This window comes from Scyliorhinus torazame, chromosome X (assembly GCF_047496885.1).
Source record: "Scyliorhinus torazame isolate Kashiwa2021f chromosome X, sScyTor2.1, whole genome shotgun sequence".
Lineage (NCBI taxonomy): Eukaryota > Metazoa > Chordata > Chondrichthyes > Carcharhiniformes > Scyliorhinidae > Scyliorhinus > Scyliorhinus torazame.
In genome coordinates, this window is record NC_092738.1 from 28,319,238 (window position 1) to 28,339,195 (window position 19,958).

A 19,958-nucleotide genomic window follows, 5' to 3' on the forward strand; every position below is an offset into this window, starting at 1 on the left:
TTGAGGCTAAACCCCGAAGAGACAAGACAGTTAGTTAGGTCTCTATTGTCTCCTTTTAAGCACGGAAAGATTAATTTTAAAAGACTGTTTTCTTTAAAGGAAAGATTGCTGCTCCCATGAAATTTAGTATTATTGCAGCTGTCCTGATGAGTGCAAGGCGAAAAGCTTCAACAGCATGTCTCTTGTACAGCAATACTAAAGATTTGCTTCCAAGAACATTGTATGAAATTTCAGTTTGAAAATATAGTTATGATCCGCATTCAACATTTTGATGCCTCTTCCTGGGTCTTTTTCGAATCTGGCAAGGGTTATTTTTGGAATTAGACTGCAGGAGTGAAAAGAAAGCAAAGCATACAGAAATTCCTCTTCACAAATCAGTTTAGGAGTCCACTAGGAAATATTCTGGTGGTTGGAAGAGCACAAGAGTAAATGGGAGTTAATTCTTACTGTACAGAGGACTGGTCGAACTATTGCAAAGGCTAATACCCCTGTGAAATACTGAACGCAATATCTACTGAACAAACCTAATGGGGAACATCAGTTTTTAAAACACCAGGAGAGATTTTAGTGCCAGATTTCATGGTGGGGTGGAGCAAATAAGCAGCTGTACTCAACAGAGACCTGGGATTGTCTGCTGATGAAGAACACACCTATCAAGTGCCCTTCAGTTTGGGCGTAGTCACATTTTAAGAATAGCATGCTATGGGACAAAGTCAATTTAGGTTTGATGATCATTTGACATCACAAAGATATGGGTAAAATGACTACTATTCAGAATGCAACTGGTAGCCCCTTGGCACAACTTGAATCTTCATGTGTTTAAATTGTGGCTTTGTTTTTATTTCAGAATGTTATAGAATTGAACCATAGAATTGCTGTAGTGCAGAAGGAGGCCATTCAGCCCATCAATTCTGCATCGACTCTCTGAAAGAGCACCCTACGAGGTCCACTCCCCTGCCCTATCCCCGAAACCTCATAACCCTATCTAACCTGCACATCTTTGGACACGAAGGGGCAATTTAGCATGGCCAATCCACTTAACATCTTTGGACTGTGGGAGGAAACTGGAGCACCCGGAGGAAACCCAGGTAGACACGGGGAGAAAGTGCAAACTCCACACAGTCACCCAAGGCCGGAATTGAACCGGGTCCCTGGTGCTGTGAGGCAGCAGTGCTAACCATTGTGCCACCGTACCACCCCCAATTTTTTAGCACGAGGAGAAAACAGAAACAAAGTGATAGAATGAGACACTAAAAGCCCTCCAGCAATTGAAACTGGTAATTCAGTTCAAGGAATTGCTTTATGGGTACATTTTGCACAAATATCAAAGCCACGCTAAAAGTTCAATTCAGAAGTAACTGCAGCATCATCTGCTCAGATGGGCTGAATCATTGCAAATACATTTATTGAAGAATAAGGCATATCCATACTGTTCATAACTTGAACCTGCAATGTTGGTTTTATGGAGCATGGGTCTATATGCTCTTGATCTCTGTACCCTTAATTTCAATGGCCATTATTTGAAAATTGCTGCTGCACATATTTGAAAGCAAGTTGCATTTAGCTGAATATAGACTCAAGAGTTAGAACAAAACAATATAATGAAGCAAAAAGTCTTACCTTCCATAAAAGCTTGTACTGCTTTGTCGACACAGTTGTCATAATGTTGTAACACCAAAATGATCTCATTATTACTCCTGTTAGGAACTATTGCACGGACAGCACTAATCTGAGAAAAAAGTACAAGTATCAAAAGATGATCGAAAACACAATTACACATTACAGTTAGAAGATGTGAAACAAAGAAAAGCTACACCGTACTAACAATTTTGTCTGAATTGCAATGTGGGCGGGAACTTCTTCACCCAAAGGGTTGTAAATCTATGGAATTCCTTGCCCAGCACCATGATCTCATTGAATGGCGAAGCAGGCCCGAAGGGCCAGATGGCTTACTCCTGCTCCTAGTTCTTATGCCTTGGCTGCGCCCACATGGCAACCGGGTACCCCGCCCGAGGTCAACGGACCTTTACGCGGTTTCCGTCCTGTTCGTGGCGATCTTGCAGCATGCGCGGCCGAAGAATCCAGCCCCATATTCCTGAACTTTGTGGTGGGGAATTTATGCATCTAATTCCAATATGGATACTGGAAAGGTATTTGACACAACACATTGGAATGAAATTAGTCTCAGCTGTACTTTCCCAGAAAACTCCATCCGATTTTCTATCCAATTTTGCACAGCTGCCCAAGATGAATTTCCTCATCTCACCTAATTCTGAGCTCTGGACTCCAATGACAGTAATGAAAGTACAATCTCAACTCTGCTACTGTTGCTTTATCCAAAAGAAGACAGGTCAGTTCAAATTTCTAATAATTAGCTTACAGTGTACCAAAGATGAAAAAGATCAAGGGCAATAAAACTGGGTTTATAAAGGGTTCAAATTCGTGCAACACGGTTAGGAGACTATTGAATGCTATTCAGGTCTTTCAAAAAAGGGCGTGGAAGGATTAGTGATCTCCTTAGATGCAGAGAAAGCTTTTGACTGGGTAGAGTGGAATTATTTATTTTATAAGCTGCAGAGTTTGGGTTGGGAAGAGTATTTGAAGTGGATACAGGTGCTTTCTAAAAGCATCTGGCGACAGTGCTTACAGGTGGTTTTAGGTCTGTAATTGGTCTCCAATGAGGGACCAGACAGGGGTGCCCGTTATTGTTTGCAATAGCTATAGAGCCCCTGACAGAGGCAATTAGATAGGATTCTTGGGTTTTTGGGCTACATAGCAGATGGAAACAGCATAAGATCACACTATATGAAAATCGCTTATTGTCACAGGTAGGCTTCAAATGAAGTTACTGTGAAAAGCCCCTAAGTCGCCACATTCCGGCACCTGTTCGGGGAGGTACAGGAATTGAACCATGCTGCTGGCCTGCCTTGGTCTGCTTTCATAGCCAGCTCTTTAGCCCAGTGCTAAACCAGCCCCTATATACGGATGCCATGTTGCTGCTTCTGTCTAAGCCGGTCGTTTCTGTTCCTGCTATTATCGACGTGGCGGAAAGATTTAGGGTGCGATTCAGCGGACTCGAGTTAAAGTCTGCTGCAGGCGCCAAGAAAGTCCCCGCTATTCAACGGCACTTTGCAGTTTCTATTGATAGCACGGTAGCATTGTGGATAGCACAATTGTTTCACAGCTCCAGGGTCCCAGGTTCGATTCCGGCTCGGGTCACTGTCTGTGCGGAGTCTGCACATCCTCCCCGTGTGTGCGCGGGTTTCCTCCGGGGGCTCCGGTTTCCTCCCACAGTCCAAAGATGTGCAGGTTAGGTGGATTGGCCATGATAAATTGCCCTCAGTGTCCAAAATTGCCCTTAGTGTTGGGTGGGGTTACTGGGTTATGGGTGGAGGTGTGGACCTTGGGTAGGGTGCTCTTTCCAAGAGCCGGTGCAGACTCGATGGGCCGAATGGCCTCCTTCTGCACTGGAAATTCTGTGGTCTTGGGGAGATTCTCTCCGCCGAGGACGCACTTGGAGCTGATGTTTGGCAGCAGGAAAGGGTCCTCGCGAGCACAATTTAGACCGCCCTCCCTGTTTTTCTGTCCCCTCTTCACCCCCCCCCCCCAAAGCCTTGGGGAGGCCCCTGGGAACAACCACTTGCGCGCGCGCCCCCCCCCCCTCCAGCCCGACTCCTGGCAGCACCAGCTTGGCACCAGCCAGGGGTCCCGAGGTGGCAGTGCCTAGGTGCTAGAGGGGAGTTCCAGGATGCCACCCTACCCTGCCCCGGACCGGGGGTCTCCAATGGGCTAGAGAGGATCCGCCCTCCATTTGGCTTCACATTGAAGCAGGCCAGTCTGTGCATTCCTTACAAGCCCTGATGTTTTACAGAGATTTCAAGGCTGCGTTTGCGATGTCTGAGAATCCTATAATTATCAACATTCTTGGAGTGTGGAGGATGGTCCGTCAACTGGAAGGGAGGTCAAAATGAACTTTCATTCTCTTTTTTCCCCCCATTTAGGGCAATCTGGGTTTCCCACGATGTCTTGTGGACCATGGATTTGATACCTGGAGAGATAGAGGTATTTGTAGGCAGGGAGACATGTTCAGTGATGCTTTCTAGTCATCGTTTGAGCAGCTATGCCAACAATTTGATATCCCAAGATACTTTTAAAAATATCTGCTACTTAGAGACTTTATCCTTAATAAATGCCAATAATATTTCAGTCTGTAACAGAATGAAAGAGACTCCGTTTAAAATATTACTCAGTCTGCATATCACACCAAGCTTGAGAGACATGTTTGATCCTGTTTTATCCTCGTTGTGCCAAAAGTTTAAGGTACTAGAGGGCGACTACATTCACTGTGTGTGGTCCTGTGTCAAAGTTCAATCCTACTGGTCTGGCATACTTAAAAAAGCTTAAGATATTCAGTATGGCCGTCAAATTCTGGGACTCCCAGATAGGAGAATTATTGATGCTAATGGAAAAGAGATGTGTATCATCCTAACCATTGCGGTATGCAAGAACATCCTTTGCTCATGAATTAGCAATAATTATCCTTCAGTACAGAATTGAATGTATCCCTATGGAGTTCCAAACTTGCATAGTCAGTTCTAAAACTGATGCATTCTGAAAAATGTGGACCCCTATCTCAAATTTATAGGCTTTATCTGGTATGTCTGACTTGCTCCGACAAGGTTTTCCATAAGTTATGTAGCACCGTCTCGAACTCGCTATACGTGCTGGTGTGCACCATATTGCCATGTTTACATGGCCTTGTCCTCTTCTCCCCTATTCTTTAGCTTATCCGCTCGCTGTTCTTTGTTATTGCATAGTCGGAGACACCAAGTTTAATGATTAAGCTGAACCAATTGTGTTGGCATTCCTCGGTCTTTTTCTGTACTCATGTATGCAGAAGGACTTGTATTGTACTGTACCAATTTTGAGGGTTTATGGCACCATTTGTAAAAATGGAAAGACTAATAAAAATATACATAAAAGAATGAAAAGATGAATTCTTGGCCAAATTTACAAGCAAGTGAAAATAGTTAAATGAGAAAATGGTCACATTAAATCTAATAGATGTGTTATGCAGAGTCCTAACCTCAATGGGTGGTCTAGAAATCTCCGAATGACAGGAGGGTGTGAGTATGCAATTTGCAGCAATTTATGTCCATCGTTCCTGAAAAGAGTATTACACTTTCTGGTGTAAAAAGTGGTTTTGTTCTATGGGCATGTGGTGAGTGCATCAAGAATTCTCACAATGTGGTATGTTAATCTGTTACAAGTTCAGCATCATGGTGAGAAACTGAACTTTGAATAATGAAGGATCTTTTCTGTTGAGAGTACTTAAAAACAAAAATGCTGATGGGGATTATGCAAATAGGTCCAAGAATGCAATCATGCTTTGCTGAGATCAACGTACAAATTAGTTTTAAAACTACTGTGCAAGGGAAAAGTAGAAGAAAATGAGTATTCAGAGAGCAGAAAGGGGGAGAAATAAAACAAGTCTTTTTTGAAAGTTGTATGACGGATGAAAGAAAGTCTGCTCTGAATTTGTTTAATCTGAATACTAAATTATTGAATTCATCAATCCGGCTGGGTGTCGTACACAGAGTTGATCATGCCCCGTTGTGGAAGATTACCTTTCGAACTCGATGCCTCATTTATATAGAAAGTCAAGGATCCCATCCCACATGCTTTGAAAAAACCCCCAGCATAACCAACTTGCCCTGCCACCTTCAAGATTTATGTAGGTGAAACCTTGGAAGTCTCTGTTCCTGAGCTCCTTTTAAAATTGTGCCATTTCATTTGTATTACTAACGAATAGGCGAAGTAGGCCATTCGACCCCTGAAGCCTGCTCCGCCATTCAATCAGATCATGGCTGATCTGTTTGCGTTTCAAATTTCACATTCCCTTGCCTATCAAGAATCTATCTGCCTCCACCTTAAAGATATTCAATGATCCTGCTTCAGCTGCCTTGAGGCAGAGTTTCAAAGTCAGACAATCTTTTACAGATGCACCATAGAAAGCATCCTATCGGGCTGCATCACAGCCTGGTATGGCAAGTGCTCGGCCCAGGACCACAAGAAACTTCAGAGAGTCGTGAACACCGCCCAGTCCATCACACAAACCTGCCTCCCATCCATTGACTCCATCTACACCTCCCGCTGCCTGGGGGAAGTGGGCAGCATAATCAAAGACCCCCTCCCACCCGGCTTACTCACTCTTCCAACTTCTTCCATCGGGCAGGAGATACAGAAGTCTGAGAACACGCACGAACAGACTCAAAAACAGCTTCTTCCCCACTGTCATCAGACTCCTAAACGACCCTCTTATGGACTGACCTCATTAACACTACACCATGTATGCTTCACCCGATGCCAGTGTCTATGTATTTACATTGTGTACCTTGTGTTGCCCTGTTACGTATTTTCTTTTCATGTACTAAATGATCTATTTGAGCTGCTCGCAGAAAAATACTTTTCACTGTACCTCAGTACACGTGACAATAAACAAATCCAAATCCTGAGAGAAACAAAATTCCAACTCTGCCCTAAAAGATCAAGCCCTAATTTTAAAACAGTGCCCAGTGTTCTGGACTCACTAACAAGAAGAAACATCTTTTTCACACCCACCTTGTCAAGACCGTTCAGGATCTTATATACTTCAATCAAGTCACCCTCTCACTCTTCAAAACTCCACGGGAATCAAGCTCCGCCTGGCCAACCTTTCCTCATAAGACAACCCGTTCATTCCATGTATCAATCTAGTAAAACTCCTCAGAACCACCTCCAATGGATTTACATCCTTCCTTAAATAGGGGGACCAAAACTGCACACATATTCGAAATGTGGTCTCACCAATGCCCTGTATAACTGAAGCATAACATCCTTACTTTTAAAAATTGTTCAATTCCTCTCGTAATAAAGGATAGCATTCCATTAGCCTTCATAATTACTTGCTGTATCTACATACAAACATTTTGTGACTCATGTACTAGGACAGCTAGATCCCTCTACATCTCAGAATTCTGCAGCTGTTCTCCATTTAAATAATACTCTGCTTTTTCATTCCTCCTGCAATAGTGAACAATTTCACATTTTCCCACATTATACGTTGTCAGATTTTCCCCCCACTCACTCAACCTATCCATACCAGTCGGCAAACTCCTGTCCTCTTCACAACATACTTTCCTATCTATCTTTGTGTTCTCTGCAAATTCTGTGGCCATGCCTTTGCTCCCCTCGTCCAAGTCATTGGCATAAATTGTTAAAGGTTGAGGCCCCAGCACAGAGCCCTCGGTGTCCTCGTCCCAAAACACCAATCAGAAAAAGACTCACTTATGCATACCCTGTTTTCTGTCAGTCAGCCAATCTTCTATCCATATTGCCTCTCTTCATTCCCTTCAAAGAACAAAGAACAAAGAAATGTACAGCACAGGAACAGGCCCTTCGGCCCTCCAAGCCCGTGCCGACCATGCTGCCCGACTAAACTACAATCTTCTACACTTCCTGGGTCCGTATCCTTCTATTCCCATCCTCTTCATATATTTGTCAAGATGCCCCTTAAATGTCCCTATCGTCCCTGCTTCCACTACCTCCTCCGGTAGCGAGTTCCAGGCACCCACTACCCTCTGTGTAAAAAACTTGCCTCGTACATCTACTCTAAACCTTGCCCCTCTCACCTTAAACCTGTGCCCCCTAGTAATTGACCCCTCTACCCTGGGGAAAAGCCTCTGACTATCCACTCTGTCTATGCCCCTCATAATTTTGTATACCTCTATCAGGTCTCCCCTCAACCTCCTTCGTTCCAGTGAGAACAAACCGAGTTTATTCAATCGCTCCTCATAGCTAATGCCCTCCATACCAGGCAACATTCTGGTAAATCTCTTCTGCACCCTCTCTAAAGCCTCCACATCCTTCTGGTAGTGTGGCGACCAGAATTGAACACTATACTCCAAGTGTGGCCTAACTAAGGTTCTATACAGCTGCAACACGACTTGCCAATTCTTATACTCAATGCCCCGGCCAATGAAGGCAAGCATGCCGTATGCCTTCTTGACTACCTTCTCCACCTGTGTTGCCCCTTTCAATGACCTGTGGACCTGTACCCCTAGATCTCTTTGACTTTCAATACTCTTGAGGGTTCTACCATTCACTGTATATTCCCTACCTGCATTAGACCTTCCAAAATGCATTACCTCACATTTGTCCGGATTAAACTCCATCTGCCATCTCTCCGCCCAAGTCTCCAGACAATCTAAATCCTGCTGTATCCTCCGACAGTCCTCATCGCTATCCGCAATTCCACCAACCTTTGTGTCGTCTGCAAACTTACTAATCAGACCAGTTACATTTTCCTCCAAATCATTTATATATACTACAAACAGCAAAGATCCCAGCACTGATCCCTGTGGAACACCACTGGTCACAGCCCTCCAATTAGAAAAGCATCCCTCCATTGCTACTCTCTGCCTTCTATGGCCTAGCCAGTTCTGTATCCACCTTGCCAGCTCACCCTGATCCCGTGTGACTTCACCTTTTGTACTAGTCTACCATGGGGGACCTTGTCAAAGGCCTTACTGAAGTCCATATAGACAACATCTACTGCCCTACCTGCATCAATCATCTTAGTGACCTCCTCGAAAAACTCTATCAAGTTAGTGAGACACGACCTCCCCTTCACAAAACCGTGCTGCCTCTCACTAATACGTCCATTTGCTTCCAAATGGGAGTAGATCCTGTCTCGAAGAATTCTCTCCAGTAATTTCCCTACCACTGAAGTAAGGCTCACCGGCCTGTAGTTCCCGGGATTATCCTTGCTACCCTTCTTAAACAGAGGAACAACATTGGCTATTCTCCAGTCCTCCGGGACATCCCCTGAAGACAGCGAGGATCCAAAGATTTCTGTCAAGGCCTCAGCAATTTCCTCTCCAGCCTCCTTCAGTATTCTGGGGTAGATCCCATCAGGCCCTGGGGACTTATCTACCTTAATATTTTTTAAGGCACCCAACACCTCGTCTTTTTGGATCACAATGTGACCCAGGCTATCTACACCCCCTTCTCCAGACTCAACATCTACCAATTCCTTCTCTTTGGTGAATACTGATGCAAAGTATTCATTTAGTACCTCGCCCATTTCCTCTGGCTCCACACATAGATTCCCTTGCCTATCCTTCAGTGGGCCAACCCTTTCCCTGGCTATCCTCTTGCTTTTTATGGACGTGTAAAAAGCCTTGGGATTTTCTTTAACCCTATTTGCCAATGACTTTTCGTGACCCCTTCTCGCCCTCCTGACTCCTTGCTTAAGTTCCTTCCTACTTTCCTTATATTCCACGCCGGCTTTGTCTGTTCCCAGCCTTTTAGCCCTGACAAATGCCTCCTTTTTCTTTTTGACGAGGCCTACAATATCACTCGTCATCCAAGGTTCCCGAAAATTGCCGTATTTATCTTTCTTCCTCACAGGAACATGCCGGTCCTGTATTCCTTTCAACTGCCACTTGAAAGCCTCCCACATGTCAGATGTTGATTTGCCCTCAAACATCCGCCCCCAATCTATGTTCTTCAGTTCCCGCCTAATATTGTTATAATTAGCCTTCCCCCAATTTAGCACATTCATCCTCGGACCACTCTTATCCTTGTCCACCAGTACTTTAAAACTTACTGAATTGTGGTCACTGTTACCGAAATGCTCCCCTACTGAAACATCTACCACCTGGCCGGGCTCATTCCCCAATACCAGGTCCAGTACCGCCCCTTCCCTAGTTGGACTGTCTACATATTGTTTTAAGAAGCCCTCCTGGATGCTCCTTACAAACTCCGCCCCGTCAAAGCCCTGGCACTATGTGAGTCCCAGTCAATATTGGGGAAGTTGAAGTCTCCCATCACCACAACCCTGTTGTTTTTACTCTTTTCCAAAATCTGTCTACCTATCTGCTCCTCTATCTCCCGCTGGCTGTTGGGAGGCCTGTAGTATACCCCCAACATTGTGACTGCACCCTTCTTATTCCTGATCTCTACCCATATAGCCTCACTGCCCTCTGAGGTGTCCTCTCGCAGTACAGCTGTGATATTCTCCCGAACAAGTAGCGCAACTCCGCCTCCCCTTTTACATCCCCCTCTATCCCGCCTGAAACATCTAAATCCTGGAACGTTTAGCTGCCAATCCTGCCCTTCCCTCAACCAGGTCTCTGTAATGGCAACAACATCATAGTTCCAAGTACTAATCCAAGCTCTAAGTTCATCTGCCTTACCCGTAATGCTCCTTGCATTAAAACATATGCACTTCAGGCCACCAGACCCGCTGTGTTCAGCAACTTCTCCCCGTCTGCTCTGCCTCAGAGCCACACTGTCCCTATTCCCTAGTTCTCCCTCAATGCTCTCACCTTCTGACCTATTGCTCCCGTGCCCAACCCCCTGCCATACTAGTTTAAACCCTCCCGTGTGACACTAGCAAACCTCGCGGCCAGGATATTTATGCCTCTCCGGTTTAGATGCAACCCGTCCTTCTTATACAGGTCACACCTGCCCCGGAAGAGCTCCCAGTGGTCCAGATAATGGAAACCCTCCCTCCTACACCAGCTGTTTAGCCACGTGTTTATCTGCTCCATCTTCCTATTTCTAGCCTCACTGGCACGTGGCACAGGGAGTAATCCCGAGATTACAACCCTCGAGGTCCTGTCTTTTAACTTTCTGCCTAGCTCCCTGAACTCCTGCTGCAGGACCTCATGCCCCTTCCTGCCTACGTCGTTAGTACCAATATGTACAACGACCTCTGCCTGTTTGCCCTTCCTTCAAAGTTGCATGAGTAAATCTTAAATTAATTTTTAGAATATGAGAAAATGATATCAACTCCCTAATTTCTGCAGCAGGGATGCATTAAGGCAGTCTTCAAGTACCTTTTATTTCCATTCAAAATAATCTTAACTTTTAAGAAGGAAAGAAAATTGGCTTCTAAATCTAGAGATAAATAAAGAGATCTCGGGAAGGGTTTTCACTCGTCGTATCCACTTCTAAAAGCAAAACAGAGGGTTACAACCGATTGACCATGCTCATTTCAGCCCATTTAATATATGCGTTTGTTCCACCGGAGGAATGCTGATGATATTTTGTAACAATTCTGTGATTCTGTATTCAAGAGAGCATTAGATGATTACTTGAATAGAAACAATATTCAGGGGTATGGGAAAAGGGAGGGGAATGACACCATGTCATGATGCTCATTTGGAGAGCTGATGCAGACATGATGTCTCCTTCTGTGCTGTAATCATTCTGTGATATGGCTGAAGAAAAAGAACTGGAAGAAAGTTGGTGAGCATGATGGAGAGGGAGCAGAACCAATGTCAGTGGCCAAATTACTCAAGAAAAGACACGATTGAGAAAATTTCCTCAAGAATTGCTGCCTCAAAGCAGAAACAATTAGCACTCATAAGTACTTTTGGATATCCTAAAGATGTGATAGGGAACTATACAGTCACAAGTTCTTTCCTTTCTTAAGCTTTACTGTAATTTGTACTTGGGCTGGTTTTGCAATGAAAGGCTTTGGGTCCTCTATAAAGGAAAAAGTGACAAGGGCATTATGCAACTCCTATTCTAGGATCAAGTTCATAAAGTTAGACAGTCAAATGACTTCATGCTATTGTATCCGGTTGTACTGCTAGGTTTGCACACAAGGTTCCATAAAACCCTGCTTTTAATTTCCAACTGATGTACAAGCGCTCCTATCTTTGGGGGAAAAGAACAAGCATTCATCCACGTTAGTTTTCGTGAGGTAACCAGATGCAAACTACTGGAGAATTTTTGAAATGATTACTGCATTCAGCCACCACATAACAGACATTTATTTCTTGCTATGTAGCAATGTTTCATCGCAATTGTTTGAGCCATAGGTCAGTGGACTGGACTCAGATCTATATTATCCTTGGCTGGCAAGTTGAAAGCAACAAACATTCACTGTAAAACGCTCTCCAGATTACTACATCTTTAAAAATATTGCACAAATTCACAACCAAAGAAATCCAGTCCAACAGATAAAAGAAAGCTACAAAAGGTTTAAAAATTAGTTGCTATGATAGCATAGGACTGTTGAATTATTTTCAATGAAAAAGGTCAGGAAATCGGTTTACAACGATGGGCAGGTTTCCCAATCATAGTCCAATTCCAAATCTAATTTAATCAACTACCATTTTCTGACAATGCGCTGGAAATTTTGAAACAACTGAACAGAAGAGCACACTTTTCTTGACATTGGCTTGCTTTACTAAATATGGCTACCTTTTCCTTTATGTTGTCATTGGATCCTCCCTGAGCCATCACTGCTTTGAATCGAGTGTCAAACATGACTCCAGTGGGATCTGTTTAGGAAGAGATTTACAGAATTATTTCACTCGTCTATGCTCTCACTGGAATTCTCACATTTCAACTGACAGTTTAAACAGTAAGAGGAACTGTCACAATCATCAATAACCCACATTTTAATTCACTGTTCGGGATTCACTGTTCGGGATTCAAACAAGTTTAAAAATAATTATTTTCTTTCAGATCTAACATTTTTAATGTAAGATGCTGCGAAGGAACTTTAATTCTTTATTGTAACACAGATGATTATCTTTAAAATCTTGATAAGAGCGGACTCCAAGAAAGTTATTCGCTGAACTACAGAAAGCGTCCAGAAAGTAAAAAGTGAATTTTGAAATATGCTTCTCCACCGTACAAATGATTCCAATGAAATGAGAACTCCATCATCTGCGAAGTATTAGAGGTACAAATGAATCAACTGCTGGGTCTGACTAAGGAAGACGGCGTCTTCTCAAGTTCCTTTTGGTGACCTTGTTTGAACCTAGTCAACTCTGGTGTGATGGCCTTTCCTTATTGTACAAATCAAGGTTTATGCTACTGACCACAAGCGCAATCATGCCTGGATAGTTTAAAGTCCTGCTGGTACTTCTCAAAAGCTTTGACATCTAGTCAAGCTGTTTTGGACATACATTCTCCCCAGCAAAATATTCAGCAAATTATTCCTAGTTGTGACTAAGTTCCATTAAGTGGTGAATGTCTAATAAGAGGTCCTTTTCTGTTTGACTACTTAGAGAAGATTTTAGTAATTTTTAGATTAAATAAAAAAGGGCCACATTTCAACCAAGAGAATTTTGAAAACAATTGAAAATAGTGTTGTGCAGCTTTATAACTCCCAAGAAACATGTCAAGTGGCAAAAAATATCTATTTCATGGTTTAAAAATACAGTACTGTTCAGGTGACCAAGTGTTTGATTGGTGCGGTTTGTGGGTTTCCTTTAATGTGGCCAATAACACACTTTCAGCTTTGCAAAAGAGCCAACATACAAATGTTCCCTGAGACTTCCGGGTGCGGCGATGACCAGCTGAGTCGCACGTTTCGGCAGCTCCCTGTGAAACGGACTTTTGGGCTCTTGATAGGAGCCCCAACGGCAATTTTAACGGCTGAAAACACCGTGCGGTAAACCAGAAGGGTGTTCCCCCTGGACACGGATGGAAAAAGGAGAGGAAAGTGGCCGGATTGCAGCGGATCCTTTGGAGCAGCGGCAAGGAGGGCAAGCAGAAACCAAGATGGCGTCGGAAGGTGGCAGTTTCATATGGGGCCCTGAACAACAAGAGTTTTTGAAACGCTGCGTGGAGGAGATAAAAAAGGAAATGAAGAAAGAGTTGTTGGCCCCGATATTACAGGCGATTGAAGGGCTGAAAGAGGAACAAAAGACCCAGGAGCAGGAGCTTCGGGTCGTGAAGGCGAAAGCAGCAGAGAATGAAAACGATATACAGGGCCTGGTGGTGAAGTCGGAGATACAAGAGGCACACCAGAAACGATCTGTGGAGAGGTTGGAGGCACTGGAAAATAACGCAAGGAGGAACAACTTGAGGATTCTTGGCCTTCCTGAAGGTGTGGAGGGGGCGGACGTCGGGGCATATGTGAGCACGATGCTGCACTCGTTAATGGGAGTGGAGGCCCCGACGGGTCCGTTGGAGGTGGAGGGAGCATACCGAGTTATGGTGCGAGGATCGAGAGCAGGAGAAGCTCCCAGAGCCATAGTGGTGAGATTTCTCCGTTTTAAGGATAGAGAAATGGTCCTTAGATGGGCGAAGAAAACTCGGTGTAGTAAATGGGAGAACGCGGTGATCCGCGTCTATCAAGATTGGAGTGCGGAGGTGGCGAGAAGGAGGGCGAGCTTTAATCGGGCCAAAGCGGTACTTCACAAAAAAAAGATAAAGTTTGGAATGCTGCAACCGGCAAGACTGTGGGTCACATATCAAGGGAGGCACCACTACTTTGAGACGGCGGATGAAGCGTGGACTTTTATTGTAGAAGAAAAATTGGAATGAGTGGACTACGAAACTGAACGTTTGGACAAAGTGGTGGGACGAGTGGGGGGGGGGGGGGGCGAAGAGGGATTGTATGATTAATCCTGCGGTATGGTAACTTTTCTTTCTCCCACAGGTGGTGATGGGGGGAGGTGGGGAGGGAGAGGAGATGGGGCGTTGGCCATGGGAGGCGGGGCCGAGGGAGAGGCGCGGGCTTGGTTCCCGCGCTATGATAATTATGGATGGAATAGAGAAGCAGGAAGGAGGGGGCGCCGCACGGGGCGAGCCGTGATCACGGGGGGAAGCCGAGGTCAGCCAGAGTTTGCTGACTTCTGGGAGCAACATGGGGGGAGTAATTACGCTAGCGGGGGGGGGGGGATTACTGGGTTGCTGCTGCTGGGGAAAGGGGGGAGTGGGTACGGGAAAGGATGGGCGGGGGGGCACCGTCTGGGAGAAATACAGCTGCGTGGGAACTGGGCGAGAAGCTTGAAAAAGATGATGGCTAACCGGCAGGGGGGGGGGGGGGGGGGGGTGGGAAGCCCCCCCAACTCGGCTGATCACGTGGAACGTGAGGGGGCTTAACGGGCCGATAAAGAGGGCACGAGTACTCGCACACCTTAAGAAACTTAAAGCAGATGTGGTCATGTTACAGGAAACGCACCTCAAACTGATAGATCAGGTTAGGTTGCGCAAAGGATGGGTAGGGCAGGTGTTCCATTCGGGGCTGGATGCGAAAAACAGGGGGGTGGCTATATTAGTGGGGAAGCGGGTAATGTTCGAGGGAAAGACTATAGTGGCGGATAACGGGGGCAGATACGTGATGGTGAGTGGCAAAATTACAGGGAGAGATGGTGGTGTTGGTAAACGTGTATGCCCCGAATTGGGACGATGCCAATTTTATGAGGCGAATGCTAGGACGCATCCCAGACCTAGAGACCGGAAAGCTGATAATGGGGGGAGACTTTAACACGGTGTTGGAACCAAGGCTAGATAGGTCGAAGTCCAGGACTGGTAGGAGGCCGGCAGCAGCCAAGGTGCTTAAGGATTTTATGGAGCAGATGGGAGGGGTGGACCCGTGGAGATTCAGTAGACCTAGGAGTAAGGAGTTCTCGTTTTTCTCCTATGTCCATAAAGTCTATTCACGCATAGACTTTTTTGTGTTGGGTAGGGCATTGATCCCGAGGGTGAGGGGAACGGAATATACGGCTATAGCCATTTCGGATCATGCCCCACACTGGGTAGACTTGGAGATAGGGGAGGAAACAAGAGGGCGTCCACCCTGGAGAATGGACATGGGACTAATGGCGGATGAGGGGGTGTGCTTAAGGGTGAGGGGATGCATTGAAAAGTACTTGGAACTCAATGACAATGGGGAGGTTCAGGTGGGAGTGGTCTGGGAGGCGTTGAAGGCGGTGGTTAGGGGGGAGCTGATATCAATAAGGACACATAAAGGGAAGCAGGAGAGTAAGGAACGGGAGCGGTTGTTGCAAGAACTTTTGAGGGTGGACAGACAGTATGCGGAAGCACCGGAGGAGGGACTGTATAGGGAAAGGCAAAGGCTGCATGTGGAATTTGACTTGCTGACCACAGGCACTGCAGAGGCACAATGGAGGAAGGCGCAGGGTGTACAGTATGAATATGGAGAGAAGGCGAGCAGATTGCTGGCACACCAATTGAGGAAAAGGGGAGCAGCGAGGGAAATAGGGGGGGTGAGAGACGAAGATGGAGAGACGGAGCGGGGAGCGGAGAGAGTGAATGAAGTGTTTAAGACATTTTATAAAAAATTGTATGAAGCTCAACCCCCGGATGGGAGGGAGAGAATGACGGAGTTTTTGGATCGGCTGGAAATTCCCAAGGTGGAAGAGCAGGAAAGGATGGGATTGGGAGCACAGATCACGGTAGAAGAAGTGGTGAAAGGAATTAGGAACATGCAGACGGGAAAGGCCCCGGGACCGGACGGATTCCCAGTTGAATTTTACAGAAAATATTTGGACTTGCTCGCCCTGCTACTGACGAGGACCTTTAACGAGGCAAAGGAAAGGGGACAATTGCCCCCGACTATGTCAGAAGCAACGATATTGCTTCTTTTAAAGAAGGAAAAGGATCCGCTACAATGCGGGTCCTACAGACCAATCTCCCTCCTCAATGTAGATGCCAAGGTCTTGGCCAAGGTAATGGCAATGAGAATAGAGGAATGTGTCCCGGGGGTGGTTCATGAGGACCAAACTGGGTTTGTGAAGGGGAGACAGCTGAACACGAACATACGGAGGTTGTTAGGGGTAATGATGATGGCCCCACCAGAGGGTGAAACGGAGATAGTAGTGGCGATGGATGCCGAGAAAGCATTTGATAGAGTGGAGTGGGATTATCTGTGGGAGGTGTTGAGGAGATTTGGGTTCGGAGAGGGGTATGTTAGATGGGTGCAGCTGTTGTATAGGGCCCCAGTGGCGAGTGTGGTCACGAATGGACGGGGATCGGCATATTTTCGGCTCCATAGAGGGACAAGGCAGGGATGTCCTCTGTCCCCATTACTGTTTGCACTGGCGATTGAGCCCCTGGCGATAGCGCTGAGAGGTTCCAAGGGATGGAGGGGAATACTTAGGGGAGGAGAAGAACACCGGGTATCTTTATATGCGGATGATCTGCTACTATATGTGGCGGATCCAGCGGAGGGGATGCCAGAAATAATGCGGATACTTGGGGAGTTTGGGGATTTTTCAGGGTATAAATTGAACATGGGGAAGAGTGAGCTGTTTGTGGTGCATCCAGGGGAGCAGAGTAGAGAAATAGAAGACCTACCGTTGAGGAAGGTAACAAGAGACTTTCGTTACCTGGGGATCCAGATAGCTAAGAATTGGGGCACATTGCACAGGCTAAATTTGACGCGGTTGGTGGAACAGATGGAGGAAGATTTCAAGAGATGGGATATGGTAGCATTGTCAATGGCAGGGAGGGTGCAGGCGGTTAAGATGGTGGTCCTCCCGAGATTCCTCTTTGTGTTTCAGTGTCTCCCGGTGGTGATCACGAAGGCTTTTTTCAAAAGGATAGAAAAGAGTATCATGGGTTTTGTTTGGGCCGGGAAGACTCCGAGAGTGAGGAAGGGATTCTTACAGCGTAGTAGGGATAGGGGGGGCTGGCACTACCGAGCCTAAGTGAGTATTATTGGGCCGCTAATATTTCAATGGTGAGTAAGTGGATGGGAGAGGAGGAAGGAGCGGCGTGGAAGAGATTAGAGAGGGCGTCCTGTAGGGGGACCAGCCTGCAGGCTATGGTGACAGCCCCATTGCCGTTCTCACCAAGGAACTATATCACGAGTCCGGTGGTGGTAGCTACACTGAAGATTTGGGGACAGTGGAGACGACATAGGGGAAAGACCGGAGCACTGGGGGGGTCCCCGATAAGAAACAACCATAGGTTTGCCCCGGGGGGAATGGATGGGGGATATGGAATGTGGCAAAGAGCAGGTATAACGCAATTGAAAGATCTATTTGTGGATGGGAAGTTTGCGAGTCTGGGAGCGCTGACCGAGAAATATGGGTTGCCCCAAGGGAATGCATTCAGGTACATGCAATTGAGGGCTTTTGCGAGGCAACAGGTGAGGGAATTCCCACAGCTCCCGACACAAGAGGTGCAGGACAGAGTCATCTCAAAGAAATGGGTGGGGGACGGTAAGGTGTCGGAAATATATAGGGAAATGAGAGACGAAGGGGAGACTATGATGGACGAACTAAAAGGGAAATGGGAAGAAGAGCTAGGGGAGGAGATTGAGGAGGGGATGTGGGCAGATGTCCTAAACAGGGTAAACTCGTCGTCCTCGTGCGCCAGGCTAAGCCTGATTCAGTTTAAGGTATTACACAGGGCACATATGACTGGAACACGGCTCAGTAAATTTTTTGGGGTGGAGGATAGGTGTGCGAGGTGCTCGAGAAGCCCAGCGAATCATACCCATATGTTTTGGTCATGCCCGGCACTACAGGGGTTTTGGATGGGGGTGACAAAGGTGCTTTCGAAAGTAGTAGGAGTCCGGGTCGAACCAAGCTGGGGGTTGGCTATATTTGGGGTTGCACAAGAGCCGGGAGTGCAGGAGGCGAAAGAGGCCGATGTTTTGGCCTTTGCGTCCCTAGTAGCCCGGCGCAGAATATTGCTAATGTGGAAAGAAGCCAAGCCCCCGGGGGTGGAGACCTGGATAAATGATATGGCGGGGTTCATAAAGTTAGAGCGGATTAAGTTCGTCTTAAGGGGGTCGGCTCAAGGGTTTACTAGGCGGTGGCAACCGTTCGTCGAATATCTTGCGGAAAGATAGATAGGGGAGAACAAAGAAGGCAGCAGCAGCGGCCCAGGACTTTGGGGGGGGGGGGCCTGAGACAAGGCAGTTGCCAATTAGGGCTAGTTTTTATTTTTTGTTATTTAATATTTATTTATTTGTTGTTGTTTTTGTTTAAATTTAAAAAGGTCATTATTATCTGTATTGTTACAATGTTGTGTAAAGGATGCACAATGTACTGTGTTGGTTGACCAAAAATTTTCAATAAAATATTATTTAAAAAAAAAACAAATGTTCCCTGATGGAATAAACATTATAACGTGCATATCTTAATCGAAAATCTAAATGTACAGCTTTAAAGTTTGAATAGAACACATTGTATAGTAGTCCTCAGTATAATGAGGGAACGCAAGGTCGTGATCTTTGAATGTAATAATCCTGCAGCCCGTACTGGAAAATCAAGTTCTAGCACAGGCAATGGACAAGTACATGGAAAAGTTACTTTGCAGTGATGCAAAGTACAGAGCACGTCAGTTAATGTGAACATTCTGCTAAATAAATTTTTAAACATTACTAATCATTACCCAGAACCATGGGATAGTCAGGAGTACAGCAGCTTAGCTTGGAGCTGTCGATATATTTTTCTCTATGCAGTTACCTGCCTTCTTTAGGCATTTGTATACCTCACACACTATATATGAGGTTGCGCAGTATAATTTTAAGGCTAAGAAAGTCAATTAAATTGCTTTCATGAATTACTGTAAAACTTTGAACGCAGTGCTATACCTCTTGTGGTCCACAAAGAAGTTAGCCATGATGTGGAGATGCCGGCGTTGGACTGGGGTGAGCACAGTAAGAAGTCTTACAACACTAGGTTAAAGTCCAACAGGTTTGTTTCAAACACTAGCTTTCGGAGCACTGCTCCTTCCTCAGGTGAATGAAGAGGTCTTACTGCACAAAGAAGTTGTACAGGAGTACAAGATTAAATTTGGGATTTCATCTGGAGTGTGCAAGCCAGCTCCAAGGTCTATTGATAGCCATTTAGAAAACTCACTCACTGAACCTATCCATCTCACGTCATTCAATTTTGGTATCAATGATGCAGCAGATGGTATCAGTAGGAATGGCCTGAATGTCTGGTCTAGGCATTCGATAGTATTTCACTGGTTCTTTTTGCAGATCTTTGCTCACCCACATGACATTTTTCTGCTTTTTAATCTTAATGGACATGGTAACCTACTTATCATTAACAGATCAACACTTGTGTATAAACAGTCAACGGAAGAATGTCATCTTGATAACCATTGATCCAGCAAAATTAACAGGAATGTTTTGGATTCAACCGTCAGAAAATGTATTCATAAATTGCATGCAGCAC

The 19,958-nt window shown here is 45.6% G+C and overlaps 1 protein-coding gene across 4 annotated transcripts in view; it reads right to left on the bottom strand.

The window, feature by feature from the left end:
- spats2 (spermatogenesis associated serine rich 2) overlaps positions 1 to 19,958 on the bottom strand; it is a 172,787-nt gene that overhangs the window by 70,385 nt on the left and 82,444 nt on the right. For all 4 annotated transcript variants that reach the window (XM_072493893.1, XM_072493891.1, XM_072493890.1 and 1 more), the window contains exons 3-4: positions 12,259 to 12,338; positions 1,621 to 1,729 (exon numbers count right to left, since the gene is read on the bottom strand). In XM_072493893.1, the coding sequence (XP_072349994.1) occupies positions 1,621 to 1,729; positions 12,259 to 12,338 (189 nt within the window). The remainder of the gene's footprint in view (positions 1 to 1,620; positions 1,730 to 12,258; positions 12,339 to 19,958) is intronic.